Source organism: Thalassophryne amazonica, chromosome 1, assembly GCF_902500255.1.
Source record: "Thalassophryne amazonica chromosome 1, fThaAma1.1, whole genome shotgun sequence".
In the NCBI taxonomy this organism is placed as follows: Eukaryota; Metazoa; Chordata; class Actinopteri; order Batrachoidiformes; family Batrachoididae; genus Thalassophryne; species Thalassophryne amazonica.
The window spans coordinates 58863116-58883747 of NC_047103.1; the positions used below are offsets into that span (position 1 = coordinate 58863116).

General features: G+C 41.9%; 1 protein-coding gene across 1 annotated transcript in view; it reads left to right on the forward strand.

The window, feature by feature from the left end:
- The window catches only part of LOC117510706 (plexin domain-containing protein 2-like), a 435424-nt gene that overhangs the window by 292787 nt on the left and 122005 nt on the right, over nucleotides 1-20632 (forward strand). The window contains 3 exon segments of the mRNA XM_034170533.1: nucleotides 1347-1465; nucleotides 6726-6789; nucleotides 6792-6824. Of these exon segments, the coding sequence (XP_034026424.1) occupies nucleotides 1347-1465; nucleotides 6726-6789; nucleotides 6792-6824 (216 nt within the window).

A 20632-nucleotide genomic window follows, 5' to 3' on the forward strand; every position in this document is an offset into this window, starting at 1 on the left:
AAATCAGTCAATTTCTTACTTTTTGAACCATGAACCAGATCAAGTATTTCCCTTTCGTGAGTACCACCAATGAACATTGAAACAGATTTGTTAAATGTTGAATTATTTACCCAGAAGTTATTAGTTGGTGAGTCAATTTTACTGGCAAGATTTTTACCCACATTAACGAAGTATTCATTAAAGTGTTCAGCAATAGACTCGTCGTTATCAATCGTGATGTAGTTGTTACTCTAAAAAACTGAAGGATAATCTCTAGTTACTCTATTCTTTTTTTACTATTTCATTTAATATGTTCCATGTGTTTTTGATGTTATTTCTATTTTTGACAAGTAACTCATTATAATATATTTTTTTTACTGAGTCTCATGATATTGATTAACTTATTCTTATATGCTTTATACTTACTTTCAGCTTCCTTAGTTCGTAGTTTTATGAATTGCTTACAGGCTCGGACTGATAATCTGTGACTTTGGGCATTTGCCCGGTGGGCCGCTGCACGTTTAGACGTGCGTGGGCCGGCCCTCCCATATTTATAGAGATTATGGAAATATACAGTGTTCTTGAACCACACGCTGCTGTCAACACGAGGAAAGTCCGTGATCGGTGAAGCTACAGCATTTAATCGACGCAGCTGCAGAGCCACTTCCTGAATTTGTGTCAAAATAAAAGTTCTGTAGTGTTTCATACACAGCGCAGTCTTATTCTAGGTTTCAGTTTTGTTTCCGTTTGATTACACAACGGAGACTTACATCGAGCACAATGATTGACATGATCAACAGCCAATGACAATGGAGAAGCATACAGGGTGGCCAATCAGATTGCAGGAAGAGCAGGCAGGCGCTCCCGCCCCTGTGAATGGATTGAGTCCTCGGCGCCTGGACCTCTCTCCGCTCTTCTACAGATACAAGGTTGGAATCGTTTCTTTTATCTTAATTAACTGCAGCGCGCGGCCTCGGTGAATTCACCACGTTGGGCGGGCCTCGAACACTGTTGCTGTCCAGCCGCGGGGCTAAGTTGCCGGTTGAGGTGGTATTCCCACTGTCCGGGTTGGCAAACACCGGCGTGGCAGATGGCAACTACAAACACCACCTCTGAGGCACAAAAACTCAGATACAAACTTTTTGCAGCTCACTCTCTGACGACACGCAGCTCTGACTGATGACTGTGACGCAGCAAGTCACAGTCTAGTCTTGCATAGCAGCTCAGTTCTAATGTGGTCCAGGTCCAAATCTGGAATATTTCCATTTCACAAACTGCACGGAACATCAGTTTAGTAAAATATAGACTGTGGATTCAGTGTTATGTTCTGTGGCTGATGTGTGGTGTTATCTTTGCCTCCTCTCCAGGTACGACACTGGTGGTGCAGTGGGACCACGTCCACCTGCAGGACAACTACAATTTGGGCAGCTTCACCTTCCAAACCACACTGCACAACACCGGCAGGATTGTTTTTGCATACAAAGAGGTCAGAGTTTATCCATCCTAACATGTCATGTGAAATAAAGTTGACAGCATCTCACTCTGTCTCTTTTACAGCCTCCCAGACTTGATCATCTGATTCATTCCAAGTACTTATCGTAGTCTGCTTTCAGGTCAGAGGAATTATGGTATTATGAGAATGAGTTTCACTGAGAGCAAATAGAATAATTTCTGTTTTGGATCAATGTTGCACTCAGTATCAGTGGTGTCTGTTACTTTCCAAAAAGAGAGAGAAAAACAATTTGGATGGACGGAGAAAAACATGAGAATGAAAATCCCTGAGAGTGTGAAATGGTAGAATCCATATTTGCAAAGGTTATAACTGAACTGTTCTTACGTTTGTGACTGAATCCTCTTTTGTATTTTACTTTCATTGTGAGAAGGGCTTATCTGAAAGCAGCCTTTAAAAAAATCAACAAATAAATATAGTTCGGGACAAAGGTTTACATACACCATGAGCACAAACTTCTCAAATTTCCCCACCTGCACATATTACAATTTTTTTTAAATGTACATTAAATCAGAATGTTGCCTTTATTTCCATGTGCAGTATAGTTAAAACATACAAGAAAGATTTATTTTTTAATCACAATGTCAAATTTTCTGTGACTCTCTTTAAACCACATGGGATATTCCAAACAACTCCACAGATTAAAGGAATTACTTTAAAAACCTTCAGAATGATTCATTGTCTTAATTTAGAGTTAACTGGGAAATGTTTGGCTGTATTTAAAGGCCCTGTCACACCATGACAAGTTAGCCTGCGTATGCCTACCATATTAAAAATGCTGGCATACGTCGGCATACATCTACAGGCCTACATAAAGAACCAGCATCTTCTTGCTTTTAAGAGCACATATCCAAGACACAATTTTATATCTCCACAAGTCAAGTTCCTCTAACTGTACAATCCAGTATACAAAAGTATAAAAGGTTAAATACCACACAGACTTAAAGAGGCCCAAATTAACTCCTCAGAATTAATCAACTTCAGTCTCAAATGTCCAACAGAAGCCAGAATCATAACTAAAGAACTGATGGAGTTGGAGGCATCAGATAAAGTAAATGGTAAATGGACTGCAATTATATCGTACTTTTCCATCTGCATCAGATGCTCAAAGCACTTTACAATAATGCCTCACATTCACCCCGATGTCAGACTGCTGCCATGCAAGGTGCCCACTGCACACCGGGAGCAGCTAGGGGATTAAGACCTTGACCAAGTGCACTTAGTGATTTTCCGGTCATGCTGGGATTTGAACCCAGATCCTCTGGTCTCAAGGCCATTGCTTAACCACTAGACCTCCCTCCACTAGACCATCACCTCCCCTAAAGTTGTGATATCATCCATCACCATGAACTGAAAAAGTACTAACAAAGAAGGAAGGTATTAATGTAAAATTGACATTAAAATAGGTTCTGCCTTTGTCCTGGTGACATTTGTTTAGATTTTTTCTTCTTTTTTTTTAATGTCAATTTATTAATGGCTTCCTCCTTAGCCAACAGCCTTTTTTATATTTTTATATTGCTCTCTGAAAACCCAGTTTTCACCAGCTGCTCACATTCTAATTTTTTATTCATTCCACTTAATGGTCGCTGGGGAGCTGGAGCCCATTCCAGTGCTCATTGGATGAAAGGCGGGGTACACCCTGTGACAGACTGTCGTCCTGTCCAGGGTGTACCCTGCCCAGTGGTGGGGACAGCTAACCAAAACGTTAGCTTTGATCACCACTAATCTGCTAACTCCTAACAAAAAAAAAAATAGCAGGAATTACAGCTAACCGCTAACTTTCAGTATTGGCTTTGCACACTGTCAGTGACTTTTAGTGCCGCAGAGGCTTCTGAGTGAACTCAGTGCAGCACTTGTGTCTTTAACCACCCTGTCAGCTGCTGCAAAGATATTTCACTTACCTTTCATGGCGGCAGTGTAGATCAAATGCACTCATGGTTTCATTTATAAACAGACTCATTCCGGAGAGTTTATCAACACATTAACAGCAACTCTGTAATTTTTCCATAGTGAAAATATCGCACTTTTAAAGTAATGAAGAAGAAAGAATCTAGAAGGTTTATGGAAAATCAGACTTGTGTTATCACACCCGTATTTTACAACTGTTTTTGGTCAAAGAATTCTGTCACAAAAGCTTGACTCACCTCTGGCCCAATGTCCATATTTGGTGTTTTCTGTCTCCAAATAAGAGATAAAATAATACTATTAAATTTTAATGACTTTGAGATACTTCACAAGGAATGGGAAACTGGTTGGACAACCAGTTTTTGATTAATGGCTTCCTCCTTGGCCAAAGTGATTGATTGCTCACTTAAAGGTCAATTCTGTTACATTTCTCTATGATGCCTCCAACTCTTTCACCAGTTCTGTGGTCCTGAGCTTCTGTTGGACCTTTGATACGAAGTTTCAGTAATTCCTGGATGTTAACTTGGGCCTCTTTCCTCAGTGATATAAAGTCTCTGTGGATGCAAGGTCTTTTTTTCTTCTTCTTCTTTTTTTGGTTTATTAGACTGTACAGTTGGTTATAGGACCATGAATCTGTTATACCCCCATCACACTAGAGGCCGAATGGCATCCAAATGAAAGTTCGGTCCACATTCCGTAAGTGTCGAGGTGCATTCATGGACGTTGGACAGCATTCTGAGAGCAGTCTAAACAGTCAGGCAGATTCCTGTGGCCGCCCCAAATGTTTTGTACATGTCCAAAACAGTAGAGAAGGAAAAATTTCGAACAGCAGTCGGAGTGCAGTCTGACCACAATCGAAATATTTGTACGGCATGAAAGCGAAAACCAAAAGCATTCTCATCTCAATCGAGGGGTGGGTCGAAATAATCCGCCTTTTCGAATCCTAACAAATGTCCCAACTGTGCCTCAATGCACCATGAGTGCACCTTGAGTGCTGCTGGATTATATTTCCTCCACCCGCAATCGGACCTCACTCGCACGGCAATGCAAGTGCATTCCTCATATTCTCACTGCATTCTGACAGCTGTCTGAGTAATCGTAATGTGTTCCACTTACATTTGTACCGCGTTTGTGGAGTCGGATGGCTATCTACCACAGTTCTTATTCCCCCCCAGATGTGGCACAAATTGTGACCTTTTTGACATTCCACCTGGGTCGGCTTCATTCTTGCTAAGTGTGATTGGGCGCTTAGCAATAGCTCTAATAGGAACATTTCTTGTGGAGATCCAAGAAGGTATGGGTTCCGAAGTTACAAGTAGATTCTTAAATACAGCCAGGTTTACAGGTTTCGCAATTAACCCATAAGTAGGGCAATCATGGAGAAGCATTTTCAAGTAAATCTGTCTATTTCTGGAATCCTTTGGAATTTGCTATAGCATTTTAAAGGACACTCATCTTTTTGTGTGTATCACCCACTGAGAATCTGATATAGTCAATAAAATCAGAAATCTAGCTTTTATGTAGAAGTAAATCAATCAATCAATCAATCAATTTTTTTTTATATAGCGCCAAATCACAACAAACAGTTGCCCCAAGGCACTTTACAGTGGGAAGGAAAAACTCCCTTTTAACAGGAAGAAACCTCCAGCAGAACCAGGCTCAGGGAGGGGCAGTCTTCTGCTGGGACTGGTTGGGGCTGAGGGAGAGAACCAGGAAAAAGACATGCTGTGGAGGGGAGCAGAGATCGATCACTGATGATTAAATGCAGAGTGGTGCATACAGAGCAAAAAGAGAAAGAAACAGTGCACCATGGGAACCCCCCAGCAGTCTACGTCTATAGCAGCATAACTAAGGGATGGTTCAGGGTCACCTGATCCAGCCCTAACTATAAGCTTTAGCAAAAAGGAAAGTTTTAAGCCTAATCTTAAAAGTAGAGAGGGTGTCTGTCTCCCTGATCTGAATTGGGAGCTGGTTCCACAGGAGAGGAGCCTGAAAGCTGAAGGCTCTGCCTCCCATTCTACTCTTACAAACCCTAGGAACTACAAGTAAGCCTGCAGTCTGAGAGCGAAGCGCTCTATTGGGGTGATATGGTACTACGAGGTCCCTAAGATAAGATGGGACCTGATTATTCAAAACCTTATAAGTAAGAAGAAGAATTTTAAATTCTATTCTAGAATTAACAGGAAGCCAGTGAAGAGAGGCCAATATGGGTGAGATATGCTCTCTCCTTCTAGTCCCCGTCAGTACTCTAGCTGCAGCATTTTTAATTAACTGAAGGCTTTTTAGGGAACTTTTAGGACAACCTGATAATAATGAATTACAATAGTCCAGCCTAGAGGAAATAAATGCATGAATTAGTTTTTCAGCATCACTCTGAGACAAGACCTTTCTGATTTTAGAGATATTGCGTAAATGCAAAAAAGCAGTCCTACATATTTGTTTAATATGCGCTTTGAATGACATATCCTGATCAAAAATGACTCCAAGATTTCTCACAGTATTATTTCTTCACAATTATCTATGAAGCCCACCTCATTTTTTGGACACCACTCAGACAGCCAGCAATTCAAGGAGAACATGCGGCTAAACATGTCACTCCCGGTCCGATTGGGGAGGGGCCCAGAGAAAACTACAGAGTCCGACATTGTTTTTGCAAAGTTACACACCGATTTAATGTTAATTTTAGTGACCTCCGAAGTAAAGTATTTAAGATTGTTTGATCAAATGGAATGTGTGTATTTGAGGAAAATTGAGATTGAAAGTTTGTAGCAAAGGTGTATTTAAACTTATGTCCACAAGTGTAGCCATTAGAATGTTCTTAAAAATAGCCTGGTCATTACGTGCTGTTTTTCCATGAACCATGCTGTTTCTGGCTTGTTCAGTGCATCTGAGTGATGCAACTGTCTTTATACAGCCGTGCATTATTAAGAATTCCTCTGTTCCGCCTTTGCAAATCAGTTGACCAGCTTCAAACACGCTTCAACTTGAATAAACTGTAAATGTCAGAATTTGTTATCCCACCTGTTTGGTTTTGATGTTCTTTGATTTGCCAAAGAGCTGACTTTAATATGTGCTGATCTCTTTTCTTTGATGTAGGTCAGAATGTGTGAGAATTTATTCTCCCCAGTGTGGTTGTAACATGCCTTACTCTAGCATGCTTCTGTGGGAGGTGGTGAGAAACTGTTTGAACTGGCAGTGTTGTCACAGTGGTGTGGCCAACTCCTTTTTCTAGGCTGCCTCAGACAGGTCTTTACTGTATGCTACTCATAAATTATCTCCTACTCACCACCGCCACCCCACCCCAACCCCTCTTTCTCATCTTCTCTTTCAGATCCCCATTGAGGTGTCACAGATCAGCTCTGTCAATCATCCAGTGAAGGTGGGCCTGTCTGATGCATTGTGGTGGTTCACAAAATCCAGAAGATACCCAGTGAGTCTCAAAAATACCTTTTTAGAACCCAGAAATGGTGTTGATTGATTTTAACCATGCATTTGTTTGAGTTCATGAATTTATTGATTTATTTTAACCTTCATCAAGGTGGTAATGTTTTCATTGTTGTCTGGCTGTCTGTCCATCTGCCTGTCTCTCAACTGGTTATCTCAAAAAGATATGAATGGATTTCACTGAATTTTGAAGGCCCCGTCACACATAGCACGAATGAGGCTGAATGGCGTCCGAATAGAGAATCAACCCACATTCGAGAAGTGTTGAGGTGCAATCTGAAAACGTCGGACAGCTGTCTCAGAGCAGTCGAATGTTTTGCACATGTGCAAAAAACAGTTCAAGGAGTGCAAAGGAAATGTAGATATGCAACATGTATGTGGCATGCATCCATCATGTGAAGTGGATGTGAACATTGTGCAATCGAACCGAAAGCACAGTCTGTCACTCTGAATCAGGGTGTCATTGTGCACATCAGGGGCTCGGCATGGCGCCCACAATGCAGCTGAACGGGATGTCACCCCCTTAATACACACATTGACCTTCACCATTGAACATTGTTGAAGGAATGACTGTGGAACTGTTTTGCCAGCCCATGACACCATAAATAACATGTAAACTCACCTCCACTACAGCCCCAGATGCATGTCACAGTGCAGGGCAGACAACGACTAGGGGCTGCAGCCTATAATGAAGTCCCTCACGCCCTGGCTGCGCCCTGTGCTCACGACATTGGCTCAGAAATGCCTCATCCACCACGGCATAAATTTTTCCCATATCAGGTGCCGTCACACAGCGTGCACCAATGATCTAACCGGACTGCACGGTGTACAGCCCCTCCATGTACTCCATGTGCTTATCACATCGCCATCGGTGTGCTGTGTCTGTGAGCACAGTGCTGACTGTCCGTCATGTGTGGGACACAAATGTCTATCCTGCCGGCGCATTATCCTGCTCAGAGGTCATTGTGCACGAGGGAGAATGGATGCACAAATCACTGAGTGAGTGGGTGAGTGAATGTGTGACAGCACTCGAGCGCATCCATTCGACAGTCTGAGCACTTCATTTATGATCTTGGTGCAGTCTGACAGCAGTCTGTGTCTACGTACTGTGGTCCAACAATTTTGGGGTGTCGTCGTGTAGTGTGCATGACTCAGTCCGGACTGGAGCCGCTACATTGAACGTGGTCATCTGGCAGTTGTTAACTGCTGTCTGACTGTATGCCCCTCCTGATTGCATTTCGATTATTTCCATTTTTGCCATTTTGGCCTATGTCAGCCTGGTTCGTGTGCATTTGTACTATGTCTTAACAAGAATGAGTAGGATTCAAGCCAAATCAGCCGGAATGTATGAGCTTTGAATGCATTTCAGATGTATTTGAAACACAGGAGGAATACCCAGAATGCTGTCAGAATGCAATAAGAATATCAACAATGCACTCGAATGCTATGTGGGTGCTGTCCAATTGGTACCTGAAGGCGAACAAAGGGAGAGGTGTGGGAGAGCGAGCACTTTGATCTCCTATCTTTTTAAGAGCTACTGTGTCTCTCTGCTGGATATTACATGACATTCAACCTATGAGCTGAGCACATGTAACGCAGGGTCCTCTGACTATCTCATTGCTGTACTGCATGTAACCGCATGTGATCAGATTATTACAGCCATCAGAACACCGACGTGCATACCCACAGCCGTTATTCCCGGCAACAGCCACCAGTCCACAGTGCCGTGATTAGAGGACCCTGGATTACATACATCTCTCCATATATTGGATGAAATATGTAATCCAGAGGAGAGGTAAGGCAGGTCCTGACATTAAAGGATTACACAGCGGCCGCCCACCCCCTCCGTCGCTGCACGCGCTCTCTCTCACTCTCACTCTCACACTCTCTCTCTCTCTCTCTCTCTCTCTCACACACACACACACACACACACACACCCTCTCTTTCTCCAGGATATTAGCTCTATTCATTGATCACACTAACATGGGTTGGTGGGTCACATGTGTGGGTCCTGCCAATCAGTTAACGCTGGTACGAGCCCTGATGCAGCAGCGGAGCTTCCCGCTGTCCGGCTGTCTAGCAGGATGCTCTACTATCCAGCTGGATGCCACGTGTGCCGCTGGACATGCCGTCATATGGAATAAATATTACATAGTGGACAAAGCATTTGCCCTCAGATCATGGCTGAGGTCGCCATCTCATGTTGCTCCCAGGTTCACACGGAATACATCACACGCTGCAGTGTGGCAGGTGTGTGTGTGTGTGTGTGTGTGTGTGTGTGTGTGTGTGTGTGTGTTGTGTGTTGTGTGTGTGTGGTGTGTGTGTGTGTGTGTGTGTGTGTGTGTGTGTGTGTGTGTGTGTGTGTGTGTGTGTGTGTGTTGGATGGCACATCTGGAGCCATTCCCAAGGCGATCATTTACATTCTACTGCCTTGGTAAACATTTGCATCATCGGTCCTTCCAGTGGTTTTGATGATGTATGTGTCATAACGTGTTTATAACAGCTGGGACACCCTGTTCATTATTGCTATGCTGCGCTGGGCCGCATTGACTCACTGTGGTATATTATCGATGTAACATCCCGTTTAGCTGCGCACGCTGCTCTGTGGCTCTGTGACGCACTGACTCGCAGTGCAGCATGTCTGAATAGGGTGTTACAGCCATGATAACATGATATTACAGATACATCTTCTAACTCATAACATGAGCTAAACATTTGGACCAGCCACAGTTGGGCACACATTTGCCCGACTGTTTGGAACACACTCAGATTGCCGGATTGATTGTCGGAGGTTTTCAGATGCACCTCGACTGTTCCGGAATGTAAATTGAATTTACATTCGGACTGCATTCCGGCTTATTCAGCCTCTAGCGTGACGGGGGTGTGATGGAGAGGTAGACCTTAGGAAAAGGATGGACTGATTAAATTTGGGTGGTGAACCAGATCAAGGGGTGAAGTTTGCCTTTAATCACTGAGTTTTGATCTTTGTCCTGTCCTTTATACGAGGTCTGTCCATAAAGTAACGGACCTTTTTATTTTTTTCAAAAACTATATGGATTTGAATCACGTGTGATTGCATGAGCCAAGCTTGAACCTTCGTGCTCATGCGTGAGTTTTTCCACGCCTGTCGGTTGCGTCATTCGCCTGTGGGCAGGCTTTGAGTGAGCACTGGTCCACCCCTCCCGTCGAATTTCTTTTGTCTGAGAACTTGCTGAGAGACTGCCACTTTGCTCCATGAAATTTTTTTTCAGAAACTGTTAGAGACAGGCAGTTGGAAACCATTTGATAGATTCAGTTGGATATCGGTGAAGATTCTGTCGGCGTCACGCGGATTATGGACTGTTAAAACCTTTTAAAGATGGCCCACAGTGGCAGAGGGCGCGCGGCGTGCCGAGCGGCCATCGTCAGACTGGATCGACCAGATCATTTCTAAACTGAATGCTGTGTTGATCCGGGACATCATGTGACTACCACAGAAATGGCAGGAGAGCTGGACATAACACTTTTGCGGCACATTCCACTGTTACAGGAGATTTTGTAATGAAAGACATGTGGAGGATTTCGCGCATCGGCACGAATCAGCTCAGGACGCGCAGCAAAAAAACACCTCCATGTTGGAAGTCTCACAGGACATGTTGGGGCATGTCCAGCTGTTACACAATTTTTCGGATACTCACTCGACTGAAAGCCATTGAAAGCTGTCTGAATCTTCTGAATGGTTTCCAACACGGAGGTGTTTTTTTTTTTTTTTGCTGCGCGTCGTGAGCTGTTTCGTGTGCTCACTCAAAGCCTGCCACAGGCGAATGACGCAACCGACAGGCGTGAAAAAACTCATGCATGCGCACGAAGGTTCAAGCTTGGCTGATGCAATCACACGTGATTCAAATCCATATAGTTTTTGAAAAAAATAAAAAGATCCGTTACTTTATGGACAGACCTTGTATGTAATCCTGATTCCTTTTAACTCACTACTGTTTTTTAGCAATATCCTGATCAGGGTTTTTTCCCCAGTCCCGATCTGAGTTATTTATAGGGATGGGTATCAAGAACTGGTTCTTTTTGAGTATCGTTAAGAAATGATTCAATCCACCAATATCAATAGCCTTTTTGCTTAATGATTCCCTTATCGGTCCTTCAGAGCAGCCATTGTTTTGAGGGTGTTTGTCGGGAAAATGATAATTCCTCTACGTTAATTACAGACCCTCTGTAATCAACCGTTTCTGCAGCACGACACCACTTTGAAGCGTGAACCAGTGAAACAATGCTTCGATCCACTGGCTGTGGTTCTTTGATTTGCTGCTCTTCAGAAATGGCAAGTCCACATCTTAACCCCTCTCAAAGCCATTAAAATATCAGGAGTCACTTTTGTGTGGATTAAAGTCACTAACTGGGACTCATGTCTTGTTGCAGTCAAGAAACGAGAATCATCCTCCGTTCCGTTGGCACAGCTCCAAACGCTGCGCGGCTCTCTGCCGAGACACAGTCTGGTTGAAATTAATAACTTCAAAATGAATTGCCGCTTTGAATAAAATGACACCGCTTACAAACGTTGTAATACAGACAAGAAACTACAATCGACTAAAACATTTTTTTTCCTCCGAAAATGAGACGTCCTGCATTCTTTATAAATTACATCCTGACGTGCAGCGCAGCCAGCTGCAAGAGCTCAGCTCAGATGTATGGAGTGACATTCATGCCAGTAATGTCAGAAAGGAAATGCTTTTGACAAAAACTACAGATTTTGTTTATTTCTATTTATGCCCAGAGATCAAGGATCCACCATGTAGAGTTTATGATATCCAAAGTTTAAGGATCCAGTGACCAATTTCATATTTATTTACTTTTAGACTCAATAAAATGTTGTTCAATTTCAATTCAATTCAGTTTCAATTTAATTGGCTTATAAAGCACCAAATCACAACAAAAGCCATCTCAAGGCGCCTCACATAGAACATTTCAACATAAAAAAAGTAAAATAAATAAATAAATAAAAAAAATTCAAATACATAATTAAAAACAGAAGTAAAAGAATAAAACAGATAAAAAATAAAAAAAACTATTAATAAGAAAGAGAATAAAAATAGGCTTTAAGTCTTGACTTAAAAATGTCCATGGACTCTGACTGCCCCGTTGCAGGAAGACCGTTCCACAGAGCGGGTGCACGATAAGAAAAAGCTCTTTGACCCTTTGACCTAGAAAATCTGTAAAGCCTACTTTTAGTACACAAAAATTCACAAGAGGTATTGATAAGGGAATCGATAAGGAATCGGATCGATAAGTGGAATTGATAATGGTATTGATATCGATAAAATCTTATCGATACCCATCCCAAGTTATTTATCTATCTAATCATTTTCTATCTGCTGATCCAGAGTCCCAATCCAATACTTGTATTTTACTCTGTATTACCCTTACCCAGAACAGAATGCAGGCACATTAAAGTCAGTCCACTGTATATGCTTGTCAATTTAACAACTATTACACACATCAAGAAAAAAACACCTTCAATTCAAATGCTCTCCAAGTGCCTTTCTACTTTATTTTTGATTGAGTCTTCAGATTCTTACATTCTGAGATTATTTAACCCCGGTGACTGAGTCATCATCTTTTAATGCTCCATTTAAATCCAGTTCTGGGTCATTTTCTTCAGCTCTCACACCGTGCCACCTGTCACAGCAGGCACAGCTCCAGATCTGCGCCTTCCCTTTGCTTGCAACTTACTACAATTTACCACCATTAAATTTAAAGCACACGCACACGTGCATCTGCAATTAGCAGCCTCTATGAATCTAAACCAAACTTGCCTTATTATCATATGGATTACACTGCTAAAAGTTATTTTTAGCTCCTGGGAAAGTCAAGCTGCTGTTGTCATTATGGTCCCAATTGTCTATGTTAAAGAAGCCATGAAAAAAGATGCTCAAAGTTAAATAAGAGCTTCAATACAATGAGCAAGATGGTAAAACTGTTACACGTATTGGTCACGTTTTGCACCAAAGGAATAAACAACAAATGCTTTTTTTCAAGTGGCCCTCTCACCTGTTAGGTATATTAATTACAAATGAAATTTTCTCCTGGAAATATAATGATCAATGCATGTCAAACTCAGTGCGTGTGGTCATATTTAATTATTTGTTTGTGATTCATGCCATGCAGTTATATTTGATAAGCAAAGGAAAGGAAAATGTGGATCAAGATGAGTTTTATTTAAATTTGACAGTAAAGAAATGATTGAAAACATGGCAGATGTATTAGTTTGACATTGGTTAAAATTACAATATTACCCATGACCATTGGGTACAGTGTACCAATGGAAAAACCGTTTCAGAGGCAATGCCATTTTTTGTGTTGCTTAAAGAATTCACCATGCAGTTAATTAACAATGCTCACATGGATATCATTTTGAAATATGAAAAAAAAAAATTGCATTAAAAAATTCACCTAAAAACTCCTATTCATCCTTTTGAACTGAATTATTTTTAGTGAATCCAGTGAATTATGACAAAACTTTCCTCATACACAGCCTACGGTCCATTCTGAAGCCCACCAATCTCCTCTTTTTGAGAGCTGTTTAGGAAAATCTGAATTACTCAGAGTCCATAAGAATAAAGTTAGTCGGCTAGTTGGGCACTAGCTAGTTGTAGTAGATTATTACGACTAGTCATCCCATCCCTAATGGAAAGACGTCATATTGACAATACATGGGAAAAAAGTCAAAATGTCCTGCCTGTAATTCGTTGTAAAATCTATTGGTAGGCCCATATCTTACAACAGCAAATAAATTATCTTCCTACACTGTGCAAAAGAAATGACAACAAAAGTATTATTGTTTGTTGTTTGTTTGTTTTTGCTGTTGCTAGTATTATATCACATGGAGGACACACAAACAAAGTAAATAATACGTTATTTTAATATATTTTTGGTGTTCTCACTGGTTGTGTAATCACACTGAATGAAGAAATGCATTATAGTCTGTGCCAAAAGCCATGTAGTAACTTATTTTAGTTGGTACACTTGTCAATAAGAAGACATATGTCCTATATGAGGCATGTTGGTGCCAGTGCTTATCTCTGGATTAGTGTGAAGCAGATGAGAGTCTCTGACTCGCCTTGGACAGGACGCCAGTCCTATGCAGGTTACTTCCGAAGCTAACGCAAGTGCCCATTTACAACTGGATAAACTGGGACACAGGACACAGATGGGTAGCATGAGCAGTATTTGAACCCAGGTCTACTTATTGGCAGGCCAGCTCCTTATCCACTGAACAACCTGCTCCACATACTTGTCACAAACAGTAGCAATGTTAGTTTTGTCCTCACAATATTCCTTTTTTAGTCACATATGTTAGATTAGATAAAACTTTATTGATCCCTTGGGAAGACTCCCTTAGGGAAATTGAGGTCCACCAGCATTGTATGCAGCACACAGGGTAAGAAGCACACAGAGTATCAAAAATGAAAGTAAAAAAGAAAAACAGCTTGCAAATATAAACATAAATACATAATATAAATACCAGACATACAGATCAATACTGGATTACTGGCTACTTCTGTTCCTCTCATTCCTGACCGCTGTCTTCCTGTTACTCCTCCTCCCGCTGAGTGAGGAATTGTACAGTTTAATGGCCTGAGGGACAAAGGAGTTTTTCAGTCTGTTGGTCCTGCACTCGGGAAGGAGCAGTCTGTGGCTGAAGAGGCTCCTCTGGTTGTTGATGACGATGTGCAGAGGGTGACTGGCATCGCCCATGATGTCCAGCAGTTTGTCCAGTGTTCTCTGCCCCCATCACCAGAGAGTCCAGCTTCATGCCAACCACAGTCAGCCCCCCCAAGCACACCATGGTGTAAAAGAGGACGCTGACTACTATGAACTGGTAGAACATCTACATTAGCTTTGCAAAGCCAGGATTGTACCATTACATACAATTTGCGTACATTTTGTGTAGTTTGTGTGCTCAGCTTTAACTAAATATTTAGACACTGACCATTGAAAGTCACATAAAATCAAGTTAAACGTGCTGCATACTTATGCCTGTAGGTTTTCCTCCGGTTATTTCCCGTTTCCTGTTCACAGTCCAAAAACATGCAGATTAGGCTAAGAGCTGGAATCTCAAAATGACTTTAGGTATGAATTAATTTTACAATGGACTTGCAAATCTGTCTGAGGTCTACCCCACCTCTCACCCAAGAGTGTACTGGGATAGGCTCCAGTGTGGATACGATGAAAAAGGATTAACAGATCAACCTGTAAAGGCAATCATTTTTTACTTCAGTCAGACAGCTAATGTCATTTATTTTCTGAACCACTTATTCCTGTTGAGGATCATGTGGAGCTGGAACCTTTCCCAGCAGTCACTGGGCAAGAAGGCAGATACACCCTGGACAGGCCGCCAGTCTATTGCAGGGCTGGCACATATACACAGACAAACACATTCACACCTATGAGCAATTTAGAAATTCCAACTGAAATGGGAGGAAGTCAGAGCCACCGGGGAGGAACCCACGCAAACCTTCTCAATGTAAGACAACAATGTTAACCGCTCATCCACTGTGCTGCCAACAGCAACTGGTGAAAACATTTATTGATTCAAATACAACTCAAGGTGATAAATGCTTTGACATCAAAGCTCTGATCTTCTGTAGAACATACTGCAGTGATAATTGTAGTTTTCTTGAAGAATACAGTCAGAACCTGCAAGTGGATGCTGCGGTGGCAGAGTGATAAGTTAAACACTCACAATCAGCAGCACTAATGGCAGAGCAGAGAGCAAGCCAGTAGAGTACTTACAGTAACATTTCTGTCAGCAGCCAGATTGGAGCAGTGGGTTTGATTTGTGCTTTTCAGTGTGGAGTAAGTCATGTGAATGAGATTAGACCATTCGAGTTGCCTGCCTGGCAAACTCACAGGCTTCCTTCATTTGCAGCAAAAGTTTAGATGTAAAATGATTTGTGAACATGATGTCACATTTGTGTAGCCCAAACTTGGGATCGTATTTATTTATCCAATAAAAGATTCTGGAAAATAGCATTGTAGCAGACACACAAAGTTGTCTGCTGTGTCTGTCACATGCAAATAGATACAGTCCGGGGAAAAAAAAAAACATTATGTGGGACTGTGGTTGCAACTTTGCCGCAAAAAGCAGCATTGATAAAGCTGCTCTGCACACTGTTGAGAAACAGATGAAAACTCTGATCAATCAGATACAATTGTGCTCACCAATTTACATACCCTGGCAGAATTTTTGTTTTGTTTTTTGGCCATTTTCAGAGAATATGAATAATAACACAAAAACGTTTCACTCATGGTTAGTGGTTGTGTGAAACCATTTATTGTCCAAACAACATTGTTTACTATTTTTAAATCATAATGACAGCAGAAACTACCCAATGACCATGATCAAAAGTTTACATACTCCTGTTCTTAATACCCGTATTGCCCCCTTTAACATCAATGACTGCTTGGAGTTTTTTTATGGTATGGTATGGTATGGTTTTTTATAGTTGTGGACGAGGCCTCTCTGATGGTCAAGCTGCCACTGAATATGTCTTGTTATATCAGTTATGAAGAAATACAAACAGTATGGCACTCTATAGCCCCTGTCACACCGGGGCTGCTCCCAGTTGCTTCCTGTTGCGTCATGACGACGCAGGAATATCTGCATCAGGTGCACGCAGCAGGGGGCAGAGAGGAGGTGAGAACGCAGCCTGCAGGTTCTCTGCACAGAGAAATCAGCCAGACTGTGCACTCTGACTTCTCTTCTAGTTTATATTTGTTCTTGTGCTGAGCTGCAGGTTCTGTTATAGTTTATCTTTCCTCCTTTGACCGCGAGATGCACGCGCGCGTAAATGAACCGTCCGTGAGTAAATGTGGAGATGTCTGGAGTTATAGTTGATGTGGACATGTCCTGTCTCTGGCAATCAGTCTGTGAGCAGGACTTATGTCCTTTTTGGTCCTTTTTTTTTTAACAGTGATGAGAGAGTTTGAGGGGAGAACAAGGAACTAACTGCCTGCAGCCAGACAGTTTTTTTTCTTTCGTTTAAATTGTTCACATGTGCGCGCGTGAATGAATCGTCTGAGTGAACTGGAGATGTCCGGACTGGATGCCTCTGGCAATCAGTCTGCGAGCAGGACTTTTATGGATTTTATTTAAACACATTTGTGAGAGGAGAAGCTGCAGCTGCTTCACAGTGCCTCTTTTCACCAGACAGCTCCACACAGAGAAGGAGCTGCAGCTTCGGGAACAATGGAACACAGCAGGAATCATAAATTTGCGTCGGGTAATGTTGTCTTGTGAGTGTGTGGCTTCCAGTCATGCTGAGTACCGTCCTTTTGCTCTGACTTGTGCTGAAACCACTTAATTCTGCGTCAAGCAGAGGGACACAAAAAAAATTAAACGTTTAATTTTGTTTGCACCCCTCACACTGTTGTGGCGCCAAGCTGCATCGTCTCGGCACTAGGTTGCTTCCATGCAGCGTCGTCATAACGACGCACGACGTAACTGGGAGCAGCCCCGTTGTGAAAGGGGCTTATGTTAAATCTGCGTGGAGTAGACAGTTCTCATAAACTGAGACTGTGCAAGAAGAAGAGTGAGGAGAAGAAGTTACAGGCTTATGTGACTGTGACTGGAGAAATTGTGCAAAGCTTTGCATTTTGTATCCAAATGCAAAGCTCAAAATGACACTAAAAAGGGTCACAATTTATTGAGCCATTAGAAGACATCATGAGGAACCTGATGGCCCAGCTGGACACCATTCAAAAAGAGGTCTTCCAGAAATGCTTCCAACAATGGCAGAACCGCTGGGAGAAGTGTGTGCAGTCCCAAGGAGACTACTTCAAAGCAGATTATAATTTCAGAACCCCAGGAGAGTAATTTGTATCAAGGCCAAAGGTTGGATACTTTTGTAAATGCGCCTCCTACTGAACATATGCTGTTTGAGTGCAGTTCTAGTTTAATGGTACAGGTAGTTCATTTTTTGATCAACAAAGCAAGTGATGCAAAAGCTAAAAACAAAGGCTCTCATAATAATGATCATAAGAAAAGAGCTGCTGACCTTTAGCAGAAAATAATAGTGAAAATCTGCAGGTTTCCCTCACAACTAAACTGCTATAACAGTTAATTCTTCCACATGTACCTCATCCTTCTGATTCCACAAGCAGAAGGCAGAGATGGCTGAATTGTTTCATGGGGAATAATAGACAGGAGGCAGGTACAGGCTGTAAAGCAGTGTTTCAACTCAGTTAAGTGTCTCTGCATCCAATTATTGCACAGCAACCACAGGGACATTTTCAACCCACTGTATCTTTACTGAGGACTAAAAGATCAAATAAAAGATTTTACACCTTTCCAGATAAAACAGACATATCCAGTAAAAGGAGAGATGACAGAGGTGATTTGTGGGTATCCTGTGGCCAGGGCACATAATTAACAATTCAGATAGAAATGCTCTTAAAGAGCCAGACAAAGTTACTGGACATTATCAGGTTAGTTTTCTGCGTTATTAACCATTGCTATTGCTAAATGTGATTAACACAGCAAAAACTACTCTCTCCATCCTCTTTCCTGATCTGCCTCTGATTGATGGATTGATGCCGGTCTCTGTACCCTCAGTGCACAACAGATTGGTACCAACTAAACGGCTGATTGGTCATAACACCAGTATCCTCAGACATGTTTCATGGAAAGGTTATTTTAATAATTCATCATAAAACCACAAGCTACATATTTTGCTGGCATAACATAATTTTAGAATATATATTAAATTATTATTTGTTGTGTGGGCCGCTGAAGAGGAGGTACTGCTGGCCCACCACCACCAGATGGCGCCCTGCTTGAAGTGCGGGCTTCAAGCAGGAGAGGGCGTCATAGCAACCGGGAGTGACAGCTGTCACTCGTCATCAGCATCAGCTGACACTCATCCACATCATCACCACCACCTTAAAGGCCGGACTGCAACTCCACCTCCCCGCCGAGAAATCAACTACCAATCAGGTAATTTTCTCTGCTGAACAAAACCTTGTGTAATAGTCTGAACTTCTTTTGCAGCCGTTTTCCTGTGGTGTTGCCTTATCTGTGAGATTGGCGTTTGGTGTGATCAGCGACGGCTTCGCTTCACACCCCAACCAGATAAGTGGTTAGACAGGAGCTGCACGAGTGTGTGATTGGAGGTGGAGGTGCTCCCTCCTTACTGAATACAGACTGTGGGATTACTGAGTGTGCGACCTCACACTCATCAGGACTGTCTCTGTTCTCTGCCAGCAGTACCGGGTTTGACTGCTGAAGACAGCAGCCACCTGGGGCGCAGGGCTTGGCGGCTCCGGTGTTCTTCAGCTCTGTTGGCAGTGGAAGCTGTGTGGGATCCGGCTCTTCTCTCGCCAGGCATCTTCTATCGTCGAGCCTGCCCACACGTCACCTGGTGTATGATTGACAGTCACCATATTGTTATTGTCTGTACGTCGTTGTGCGATTCACAACATTAAATTGTTACTTTTGGCTTATCCATTGTCCGTTCATTAACGCCCCCTGTTGTGGGTCCGTGTCACGACACTTTCACAACAATTATTTATCCAAAACAAAATCCATAGTTTAATTCTAGGGAAGTTTTTCATGAGTATTTATTGATGGCAATATTATTTTGAAGCATGTTATTGGGTGGCCTGGCCCGTCTGGCACTCCACTGTTCCACCTCATATTCTGTTATAGTGGGAATATGCCAAGATTGGTCCAGTTTATAAATGTATATGTGCCAGAGAATATAATGATTTTATGTTGGAAGTAAATCCCCATGAGTGTAATCATGTTGTTAAGAGGTAGAACTGTAAAGTCTCATTCTATAGTGTTAATGTGGATTTATTGTCTCATTGCATTTGTCACAGTTCCATTCTTCTTGTTTAATTTGGACATTTTATTTTTGTATTGAACACACCTGCTCATTACTCACGTCTGCTTCACATTTCACATTCAGGGATTTCAGCATAAATACGCACCGCTCTGCCGTAGTTGGGCTGTAAAGTTTCTCAGACTCAAGTCTTGCTCAGTTTCTTGTGCTGTTGGTACATTAGTCTTTGTTGATTGTGCGATTGTTTTTGGTGCTTGTTTTTGTGCAGCTTTGATTATGCATGCATGCGTAGTTTGTTCTTTTTTCCACAGTACCCATTTCTTCCTTCACTAGTTTGTTTTAATCAGTTTCAGTTGGTTTTCTAGATCTTTGAATGCCTGCTTAATACAAAAGAAGGCATTGTGGGAGTAAAGCTTTTTTATTATTTTCTTTTTAATTCTGTCTTGTCAAGTGCCAAAAATGTGTCAATAGCAAAGACATTATCAACAAACAAGATCAGTCATCTCTGAACACATATTGTACACAACCACTGAGTTTCCCCACAGGGTTTTCCTTTTTTGGGGAGGGGGGTGGGGTACAAAACTTAATCTGATTTACCCATTTTACACTACTTGCAGTACCAGATTTGGAGTATTAACTTTAAGTTGGTAAATTTTAAATATTTTTCAAAATATTTAAAAACAATAGTTGTTTCATATGATCAAAAATATCCATCTCTATATCAACACACAAGGATAGAGAAGTCACATTTCAATACATTTCTGATGAATAAGCAACAGGAGTTTGCTTGGTATTGATGTTATTTTTAAAAAACGTACAGGTGACAACCAGCAATTCACTTTATTTTATTGTATAGTGCCAAATTACAACAAAGCTGCCTCAAGGCTCTTCACATGAGTAAGGTCTAACCTAGAATCCCTTTATACAGAGAGTAGCAATGAGCCGGAAAAAAGGTCACGTG